We start from the raw sequence: 11311 nt of genomic DNA on the forward strand, positions 1-11311 counted from the left end.
AGGTCATCAAGATTAGGAATTAGTTAAAAATGGGGATTTTTTTCTTTTTAATTTTATTGAGATATATTTGGCATACAGCACTGTATAAGTTTAACATATAGAGCATAATGATTTTACTTACATACATCATAAAATGATTATCACAATAAGTTTAATGAAATCCATCATCTCCTATAGATACACAATAAAAGAAACAGGAAATATATTTTTTCCTTGTGATGAGAACTCTTAGGACTTACTCTCTTAATGACTTTGATATATATAACATAGATATTAATTATATTAATCACATTCTATATTACCTCCCTAATATTTATTTTATAACTGAAAGTTTACACCTTTTGACCACCTTCATCCAGTTTCCTGTCTCCCACCCCCTGCCTCTGGTAACCACAAATCTGATCTCTTTTTCCATGAATTTATTTGATTTTTGGAGTATAGTTGACCTACAATACTATGTTAGTTCCTGGTACACAGCATAGTGGTTTAATATTTCTATACATTGCAAAATGCTCACCACAATGAATCTAGTTACCATCTGTCTCGATACAAAGATATTACATTATTATTTACTATATTCCTGACACATTGTACATTTTATCCAAAAATGGCAATCTTTGATAATAGATTCCTTTTTGCTTTATTACACAGATAGTTGCTCATCATTGAGTATCTTTTCCCAGGTCATAATAGTCTTAGAAGAGCTTGTTGAACATTGGCCATGAATAGTCTGAAATTGAAATGCAGAAATATGAGAGATTAACATTTATAATAACAATTTACAATACCATAAAAAAACCTTTAAATATTGTGGATAAACCTGATGAAAGATTATGTAAGACCTGTGCATTGTAAAATATAAAATAATGGTAAACCTAAATATATGGAGAGAAATAACATTTTCATGGATCACAAGTCTCAGTATTATCAAGACATCAGATTTAATGCAGTTCCAATCAAAATGCCCCTTAGTGGACTTTAACTGACAAACAGATTCTACAGTTGTCAGAAATATAAAGCAACTATGAAAAAGAACAGGACTGGAGGACTAACACTGTCTTATTTTAAGACATATTATAAAGCTAAAGTTACCTAAACACTATGAAATTGACATAAAGGAGGATGAACAAAGAAATCAATGGAACAGAAGAGACAGCCCAGGAAGAGACTCACTCATATAGAAGAATATGGTTTAGACAAAATTTTCTTAGATATGATCTCAAAGCATGATTCTTAAGAGAAAAACACTGATAAATTGCACTTCATCAAAATTTTTTGTTCTCTGAAAGATACTTTTTCCACATGCCTCAGGGGAACTAAGCCCGTGCGACACAGCTACGGAGCCCACAAACCCTAGAGCCCGTGCTCCAAACAAGAGAAGCCACAACACGAGAAGTCTGCACGCCGCAACTAGAGAGTAGTCCCCTCTCACCACAACTAGAGAAGCCCACGTGCAGCAACAAAGACCCAGCTCAGCCAAAAACAATAATTTTTAAAAAAATTTAGAAACAGAAATAAAGGTGGGGGAAGCAGAAGACTTTAAAAGACACATTATGAAAAAAGATACACAGATGACAAGTAAGAATATGGAAAGATGTTCAACATCATTAATCATTTGTTGTTGTTTGGTCACCCAGTTGTGTCCGACTCTGTGACCCCATGGACTACAGCACACCAGGCTTCCCTGTCCTCTGCTATCTTCTGGACTTTGCTCAAACTCTCATCCATTGAGTCAGTGATGCCATCCAACCATCCCATCCTGTGTCAGCCCCTGCTCCTCCTGCCTTCAGTCTTTCCCAGCATCAGGGTCTTTTCCAATGAGTCAGCTCTTCATATCAGGTGGCCAAAGTATTGGAGCTTCAGCTTTAGCATTACTCCTTCCAGTGAATATTCAGGAATATTCAGGAATATTGATTTCCTTTAGGATGGACTGGATTGATCTCCTTGCAGCTCAAGGGACTCTCAAGACTCCACTCCAGGGACCTCCCTGGTGGTCAGTCACTAAAATTCTATGCTCCCAGAGCAGGGGGCCTGGGTTTGATCCCTGGTCAGGGAACTAGATCTCAAATGCCACAATTAAGACCAAGTACAGCCAAATAAATGAAAATGCTAAAAAAAAAAAATGTCTTCTACAGCACCACAGTTCAAAAGCATCAGTTCTTCAGTGCTCAGCCTTCTTTATGGTCCAGCTCTCACGTCGATATATGATTACTGGAAAAACCATAGCTTTGACTAGATGGATCTTTGTCAGCAACGTAATGTCTCTGCTTAATATAGTCTTTAATATAGTCTCTAGGTTTCTCATAGATTTCCTTCCAAGGAGCAAGCATCTTTTAATTTCATGGCCGCAGTCACCGTCCACAGTGATTTTGGAGCCCAAGAAAATAATATCTGTCAATGTTTCCACTTTTTCCCCTTCTATTTGCCATGAAGTGATGGGACTAGATGCTTTGATCTTAGTTTTTTGAATGTTGAGTTTCAAACCAGCTTTTTCACTCTCCTCTTTCACCCTCATCAAGAAGCTGTTTAGTGCCTCTTCACCTTCTGCCATTAGAATCTTATCATCTGCATATCTGAATTTGTTGGTATTTCTCCCAACAGTATTGATTCCAGCTTATGATTCATCAAGTCCAGCATTTCATATGATGTACTCTGCATGTAAGGTATATAAGCAGGGTGATAATATACAGCCTTAACGTACTTCTTTCCTAATTTTGAACCAGTCAGTTGTTCCATGTCTGGTTCTGTTGCTTTTTAACTCGCATACTGGTTTTTCAAGAGATAGGTAAGGTAGTCTGGTATTCCCATCTCTAAGAATTTTCCAGTTTGTTGTGATCCACAAAAGTCAAAGGCTTTAGCCTAGTCAGTGAAGTAGAAAAGTGAGTGTCAGTCACTCAGTTGTGTTCGATTCTTTGCGACCCCATGGACTGTAGCCCGCCAGGCTCCTCTGTCCATGGGATTCTCTGGGCAAGAATACTGGAGTGGGTTGCCATTTTCTTTCCCAGGGGATCTTCCCAACCAGGGATTAAACCCGGGTCTCCTAGCATTTGAGGCAGAGTCTTTACTGTCTGAGCCACCAGGGAAGCCCCTGTGAAGAAGAAGTGGATGTTTTTCTGGAACTCCCTTGCTTTTTCTATGATCCAACAAATGCTGCCAGTTTGAGCTCTGGTTCTTCTGCCTTTTCTAAATCCCAGTTCACGTACTGCTGAAGCCTAGCTTGAAGGATTTTGAGCATAATGTGAAATGGAAAGGAATGATGGAATACTACAGAGCAGTAAATACGAATGAACTACTAATAATGCCTTTGCTTATATGGATCTCAGTAATTATCCTGAGTGAAAAAAAAACTAGACAAAAAGAGTGCATACTGTATGGTTTTATATAAAATTTTAGAAAATGGAAACTATACATAAAACAAGTCATTGTTTGCCTGGGGGCAGGAGGGCTGAGAGTAAACCGAGCAGATACGTGTTTGCCTGGAGGCAGGGAGGTAGTGATTACAAAGGAAATGAGACTTTGTCAGGAAGGTCATAGTAGGTAGAATTGTACCTCCCAAGATGAATCCTAATCTCTGGTACGTATGGTACATACGTGCTGTGTTGTGTCCGACTCTTTACAACACCATGGACTGTAACCCACCAGGCTCTCCTGTCCATGGGATTTTCCAAGCAAGAGTACTGGAGTGGGTTGCCATTTCATCCTCTAGAAGATCTTCCCAACCCAGAGATCAAACCCATGCCTCCCCTGACTCCTTCATTGCAGATGAATTCTTTACCACTGCACCGCCTGGAAAGATGGTACCTATGAATGTGACCTTATTTGGATAGGGGGTCTGTGTAGATATAATCAATTTAAGATGAAGTCATACTGGATTTTCTTGGGCTCCAAAATCACTGTGGATGGTGATTGCAGCCATGAAATTAAAAGATGCTTGCTCTTTGGAAGGAAAGCTATGACAAACCTAGACAGCACATTAAAAAGCAGAGACATCACTTTACTGACAACAAAGTGTCCGTATAGTCAAAGCTATGGTTTTACCAGCAATCACTTACAAATATAAGAGTGCAACCATAAAGAAGGCTGAGCACTGAAGAATGGATGATTTTGAACTGTGGTGCTGGAGAAGACTCTTGAGAGTCTCTTGGGCTGCAAGATCAAACCAGGTCAATCCTATAGGAAATCAACCCTGAATATTCATTGGAAGGACTGACGCTGAAGCTGAAGCTCCAGAACATTGGTCATCTGACGTGAAGAGCCAACTCACAGGAAAAGACCCTGATGCTGGGAAAGATTGAAGGCCCGAGAAAGGGGCAACAGAGGATGAAATGGATAGATAGCATCACCAACTCAGTGGACATGAATCTGGGCAAACTCTGGGAAGAAAGTGAAATACAGCGGAGCCTGGCATGCTGCAGTCCATGGGGTTGCAAGCAGTTGGACATGACTTAGCGAGTGAAAAATAACGACATACTAGATTAGTTAGGGTAGGCTCTAGTCCAGTGACTGGTGTCCTCATAAGGGGAGGGAAATTGGGACGCAGAGACTCAGACACACATAGGGCGAATGCTAGGTGACTAAGGCAGAAACTAGGCTGACGCATCTAAAAGCCGAAGAACACAGAAGCCGGGAGAGAGGCAGGAACAAGTTCTCCCTCAGAAACTTCGGAAGCAACCAGCCTTACCAACGCCTGGATTCTGGACTCTGGCCTCCAGAACTGTGGGAGAATAAATATTTCCCTGGTAGCTCAGACGGTTAAGCGTCTGTGTACAATATGGGAGACCTGGGTTCGATCCCTGGGTCAGGAAGTTCCCTAGAGAAGGAAATGGCAATCCACTCCAGTACTATTGCCTGGAAAATCCCATGGACAGAGGAGCCTGGTAGGCTACAGTCCATGGGGTCGCAAAGAGTCGGACATGACTGAGCGATCTTCTTCATAAGCCATCCACTTTGTGGTAACTTGTTACAGCAGCCCTGGAAATCATTCCAAGGATGATGGATGTGTTCCTTCCCTTGATTGTAGTGATGATTTTACAGGTACATACATATGTCAGAATATCAAATCATGCAATTTATTGTATGTCATTTATACCTTAGTAAAGCTGTGGTGTTGTGTTTTTTAATGAATGTTGAAAAAAGATGGTCTTGTTCAGAGAGACAAGAAAAACTTTGAAATACATATAATTGTAAATTGTATATAAAATGGTCCTGGGAGTTTTCCATGCAACTAAAGAGTTACTAGCACATAATTAGATACTGTTGAGAATTATACATTAAGAGTAAGAATTGAAGAACTTTCTGTTTCTAGAAGTGACAAGTTTTCATTGGTGAATAACATCTCAGATCTGGGAATGAAATAAGAAACTTCATCAATATTTCCGAGAGGACCAAAATTGAAATCATAGGTTTTACAGAATATAACTCCAAAAGAGACAAGTTTAAATTCCAGTGGTTCCTAAACCACTGGTTTAAAAATCAAAAGAAAGACTTCCCTGGTGGACCAGTTGATCAGAATCTTCCTGCCAGTGCAGGGTACAGGGAATTCTAAGCCCATGGGCCACACCTACTGAGCCTTTGCTTCCTAGAGCCCATACTCCCCAACAAGAGAAACCGCCGCAGTGAGAAGCCCCTGCCACCGCAGCTAGAGAAGGCCTGCCCGCAGCAATGAAGACCCAGCACAGGCAAAAACAAATAATAAAAAGTAGTGCTTCAAAATAAAAATTTAAAAAAGAGAGGGGCTTCCCTGGTGATCCAATGGTTAAGACTCCATGCTCCCAATGCAAGGGATACAGGTTCGAGCCCTGGTTGGGGACCTAAAATCCCACATGCTACAAGGCATGGCCAAAAAGTAAAAGTTTAAATAAATAAGTAAAATGAGGGGAATCAGAGTCATATGGGAAGCATTACAAATATTTATATATGTGTATGTACATACATACTCATAAAATCTCAGTCCTCAAAATCAGAATCTTTATTAATATCTTTGAGGATCTGTGTTAACCCATATGCTGAAGGAGCAGATCTGTTTGGGAGTCACAAAAGCAGTCCAGATGTTCATTTTACACATGAGTACACTCAGAGTCTAACTAAGCTTTTCTGTGGTGACAGAACTTGTTGGCATCAAAGCTAGTCTCCTGTTTGCTGGTATAATCCCTTTTTACATTGTAATATATGTATTAACACTTTCAGTGTGAAAAATGTTTCATAAACAAAAACTGAAAATTTTTTGATTTCTTTCTAGTGTAGGGGCTAACATAAACTAAGACCAAAACAGATCTGTATAAACAGGGTTGGGTGATTTAACATAGACAAAACTCCTGTTTATCTCCTTTTTAGACGACTGAGTCAGAGACCAACACCAGAAGAACTAGAACAACGGAACATACTACAACGTGAGTCCAGATATGGAAACGAAGTTGTGTAGATTTTCTTTGTGTATTTCTGACTTTAATATACATAACAGAAAAGCATTTTTCAACAAGGGCCGAGCAGAGTATTCCAGCAAAGGAAGGAGTATTCTTAATTTTTCCCCCTGAAGGAACGTAGTTCCCCAAGCTTCCTTTACAGAAAATCATTATGATATTGTTTTGTGTACTGGAATGCTCCAGAAAACTGTATTTTAATAGTCTCATAGTATCCTGCACCTACCTTGGGCATTTCGCCGACCCAGTGTTTGACTACACCAGTTGACAAGAAAATTGTCTTGAGCCCACAGTTAGTATTTATTCTGACTCGGAGCCTGTGAGAATTATCTGTGTGTAATCACTGAAAAGTTTGATATGCTGATTGCCATTCTGAAGTAATATTCTTTGTTTCTGACTATCAACTGTAGCTAAAAATGAAGCTGATCGTCAGGCAGAAAAACGAGAAATTAAACGTCGGCTCACTAGAAAGGTATGCTCCCCAAGTGTTCAGTCTCAGTCTGTGTCTGGTGTGTGAATGGCCTGTTTGACTGGAAAGAAATGAATTTGACTTGAATTGCCATAGGTTTCTGTGAAAACAGAACACATGATGAAAATATAGAAAACAATACAGCATTACAAGAACTTTTTTTTTTTTTTAACTATTTAAAGAAAGCCTGGCACATGACGGTGTTCAGTAAATATTTGCACACGTTTGACCTTTTCTTTAGTAGACCTGGAATTTTGGTATCAACTAAAACCTGCGGGAGTATGGACACAGTAACAGGAAGAGTGTGTAGTGCTTGTTTTTCCAAGGCAAACCTCATATTCTAATGAGAGAAACAACTGAATTGACCCTTAGTTACACCTGAAAAGTGTGAAAAACCATGTAAGATTTTCTCATTGGTCCCAAATCAGTTAGGGTAGAATCACTTCTGTTGCAGGCTTGTTTAGCCCTTAAACTCTGGGAGTAAGCCATTTTTCCTTTGCCTCCCTCATTATTAGTTGGTAATTACCTCCTGTAGATTCTTAGAATTGGTCTGCGTTCTGTAGATATTTTTTAAAATGTACGGGAATCCCCAGGAAAGCGAGGAAACTAGACATCTCCTCCTGATTTTTCCTACTTCTCCCCTTCCCCAGGACCAGACGAATTATCCTTGGTAGATTGCGGGTGGCTAAAGGCCATCACAGGATTTAAAGGCTTCAGATTGAGCAGGTTAACTGATTGTTCACCCTTAAATCTTAATTTGTTACAGAATCTGGTGTCTTGGGCATTACTCACGTTGACAGGAAATTCACCCTTAATGTCCCTCATTAATAGATACTGCTTTCATATTCAGTGGATTCACCTTCTAGTGTCTTAGATGTGAATTTGTAGCCTGGACCCTTTTGCTGCCCAACATGTGGTCCACGGACCAGCAGCACTGGCATCACCTGGGATTTGTAAGAGCTACAGAATCTCAGGCCCCACTCCAAATCTGCTTAGTCAGAATCTACACTTTAACCATATCCCCAAATGGTTTGTATGCCTGTTAAAGTTTGAGAAGCACTGGTTATACTGGTTTAATAGCAATTCTTCGTTCTCAATCTTGGCTGTGCATCATGGAGTTAAACAAATTCCTGATACTCAGAATCTGAGGATGGACCCAGAGATCAGTTGTGTTTAAAGGTCCCAAGGTGATTCTGTTGTGCAGTGAAAGTTGAAGCTCTGGATTAAAGGCAGTTTGAATGCATGATTGATGCCTGACTCCTGGCATAGTGAACTGAGGGCCTCCATTTCTTTCAGCTCAGTCAAAGGCCAACTGTGGCTGAACTACTTGCCAGGAAGATTCTGAGGTTTAATGAATACGTGGAAGTGACAGATGCTCACGATTATGACCGGCGAGCTGACAAACCTTGGACCAAACTGACCCCTGCTGACAAGGTATCTGTCATTTGTCTGTCTCTCTTTATTTGAAGGACACAAGACATCAACTAGAACGGGGAACCATAAACAAAATTTCTACTTCTTGTATAATGTGAAATATCTAATTATGATACAAAATACCAAGAAGTACAAACTAAAACATGGACATCGTCACCAAAACTTACAGAAGAGAAAATCCCTGCTGTATTGCAGGGTACAAAAAGCTGCAAGGAAATAAAGCATATTTTTTAACGGGAGTTATGTTTCATTGGAGGGAGTTTGGGTGGTATATTTTAGTAATTACCCATATTTCACTTTTATAACAGGGAAAGCATTTTTACATGCTTGGGAAACTGTAAAAGCTACAGTCTCTCTTTTGAGCTCTTCAAGGGTTTTGATTTAACTGGAGATTTCAGGTTTATTATGAGACAGAGGTTGTCAGGAAGGCAATGTGCATCAGGCTCAGAGCCACACACAGAACTCTGTGTTCACCTGACTTCTTCCCTCTCTCTGGGTTGCCTGGTCAGAGTTAAGCACAGTAGAGATCAGATGACAAAGCACGCTGTTGCTGTTGTAGCAGACAGAAGATGCTGAAACATTTTTGTTTCTACTCTACAGGCTGCCATAAGGAAAGAATTAAATGAGTTTAAAAGCTCAGAGATGGAAGTTCATGAGGAGAGTAAACATTTTACACGGTAAGACCTAAATACTGGAAGCTAAGTAGAACTCCACCAAAAAGCAAATGAGGCAGAGTTGTTCAGCTTGAAAGGATTCTAAAGACATAGTTAAAAGAACAACACTCGGTGTTAACTGCACAAAGACTATATTAAGAGAAAGAGACGAGAACTAAGAGGCATAGTTCATGCCTTATGGAGTATGGCATTTTATGTATTTTATATCTTACTTGTTACTTGCAGTTAACATACCAGGTGTGTTCATATCCCCATTTTATTAATGAGGAAATAAGACTCAAAAGGGTTAAGTAAGGTGCTTGACTTGCACAACCAGGATGTGGGAAAAGCAATGAATGACTAAAAGCAGTTGGGTGCTCTCTTTTCTGCACCTCACTGTCCCAGGTTATGGATACGGAATGGTTGCTAAGCTGGAAAGGAACCTGCCCCCTCTGGTTTCAGTCCTTTTTAGCACAGTTGATCTTACCAGTTTAGTGTATAAACATCATGGAAAAAGCCACAAAGCACCCAAGAAGCATTCTGATTTGGAATTACTGTTGTGATTAAGGCCCCAGCCCATACCTAAAGACTCAGGTAGCCACAAATGGAATCTGTAGAAGTATCTAGGTGACTCTCAAAACACTTATAAGAAGAGGCTAAATGAAAGAAGGTATGAAAAAAAAAAAAGAAAGAAAGAAGGTATGATGACAATTACAGTTTGCTGTAAAAAGAAGGAACAAGCAAAGTTGGAAGACAAAATATTAAACATTTTTCAATAAAAATACAGAACAAATGGTTATTTTAACTACATAATTTTTTTGTACTGAACTATGACAGAATTAGAGAAGGCAGCTTCTTTGAACAACAGTTGTGCCATTCAGGGCACTGTAATATGACCTCAATAACAAGCCGTACTTGTCAGTAAGGAGATTATAGTCTAAGCTGGGAAAAGATGTGTATACCACTCTGTACAGTCAATATGATAAATGCCTTAGCCATTCTGAGGGCTGAAACTGTCGGGTTTCATGTCCCACCTCCACCATTTCCTGCCTGTGTCAGTATTCAGTTCAGTTCTTCAGTCACTCAGTTGTGTCAGACGCTGCGACCCTGTAATCCTCAGCATGCCAGGCCTCCCTGTCCATCACCAGCTCCCGGAGTTCACCCAAACCCATGTCCATTCAGTTGGTGATGCCATCCAACCATCTCAACCTCTGTCATCCCCCTCTCCTCCTGCCCTCAATCTTTCCCAGCATCAGGGTCTTTTCAAATAAGTCAACTCTTTGCATCAGGTGGCCAAAGTATTGGAGTTTCAGCTTCAACATCAGTCCTACCAATGAACACCCAGGACTGATCTCCTTTAGATGGACTGGTTGGATCTCCTTGCAGTCCAAGGGACTCTCAAGAGTCTTCTCCAACACCACAGTTCAAAAGCATCAATTCTTCAGGGCTCAGCTTTCTTTATAGTCCAACTCTCACATGCATACATGACCACTGGAAAAACCATAGCCTTGACTAGACGGACCTTTGTTGGCAAAGTAATGTCTCTGCTTTTCAATATGCTGTCTAGGTTGAACATAACTTTTCTTCCAAGGAGTAAGCGTCTTTTAATTTCATGGCTGCAGTCACCATCTGCAGTGATTTTGCAGCCCCAAAACATAAAGTCAGCCACTGTTTCCACCGTTTCCCCATCTATTTGCCATGAAGTGATGGGACCAGACGCCATGATCTTCGTTTTCTGAATGTTGAGCTTTAAGCCAACTTTTTCACTCTCTTCTTTCACTTTCATCAAGAGGCTCTTTAGTTCTTTATTTTCTGCCAAAAGGGTGGTGTTATCTGCATATCTGAGGTTATTGATATTTCTCCTGGCAATCTTGATTCCAGCTTGTGCTTCTTCCAGCCCGGCGTTTTTCATGATGTATTCTGCATATAAGTTAAATAAGCAGGGTGACAATGTACAACCTTGACGTACTCCTTTTCCTCTTTGGAACCAGTCTGTTGTTCCATGTCCAGTTCTAACTGTTGCTTCCTGACCTTCATACAGGTTTCTCAAGAGGCAGGTCAGGTGGTCTGGTATTCCTATCTCTTTCAGAATTTTCCACAGTTTATTGTGATCCACACAGTCAAAGGCTTTGGCATAGTCAATAAAGCAGAAGTAGATGTTTTTCTGGCTCTCTTTTGCTTTTTCAGTGATCGAGCGGATGTTGGCAATTTGATCTCTGGTCCTCTGCCTTTTCTTAAACCAGCTAGAACATCTGGAAGTTCACAGTTCACGTATTGCTGAAGCCTGGCTTGGGGAATTTTGAGCATTACTTTACTAGTGTGTGAGATGAGTGCAA

At 40.3% G+C, this 11311-nt stretch overlaps 1 protein-coding gene and 1 long non-coding RNA gene across 9 annotated transcripts in view; one reads left to right on the forward strand and one right to left on the reverse strand.

Annotated features, from left to right (window-relative positions):
• The window catches only part of PHACTR4 (phosphatase and actin regulator 4), a 109688-nt gene that overhangs the window by 93162 nt on the left and 5215 nt on the right, over positions 1 to 11311 (forward strand). For all 8 annotated transcript variants that reach the window (XM_010830166.1, XM_010830170.1, XM_010830172.1 and 5 more), the window contains 4 exons: positions 6334 to 6389; positions 6830 to 6891; positions 8185 to 8322; positions 8923 to 8999. In XM_010830166.1, coding sequence (XP_010828468.1) covers positions 6334 to 6389; positions 6830 to 6891; positions 8185 to 8322; positions 8923 to 8999 — 333 coding nt within the window. The remainder of the gene's footprint in view (positions 1 to 6333; positions 6390 to 6829; positions 6892 to 8184; positions 8323 to 8922; positions 9000 to 11311) is intronic.
• LOC104981194 overlaps positions 432 to 11311 on the reverse strand; it is a 20819-nt gene continuing 9939 nt past the window's right edge. Inside the window, exon 3 of the long non-coding RNA XR_824347.1 lies at positions 432 to 730. This is a non-coding gene — a long non-coding RNA (uncharacterized LOC104981194). The remainder of the gene's footprint in view (positions 731 to 11311) is intronic.

The sequence above is a fragment of the Bison bison genome, unplaced genomic scaffold, assembly GCF_000754665.1.
Source record: "Bison bison bison isolate TAMUID 2011002044 unplaced genomic scaffold, Bison_UMD1.0 scf7180017864516, whole genome shotgun sequence".
Classification (NCBI taxonomy): domain Eukaryota; kingdom Metazoa; phylum Chordata; class Mammalia; order Artiodactyla; family Bovidae; genus Bison; species Bison bison.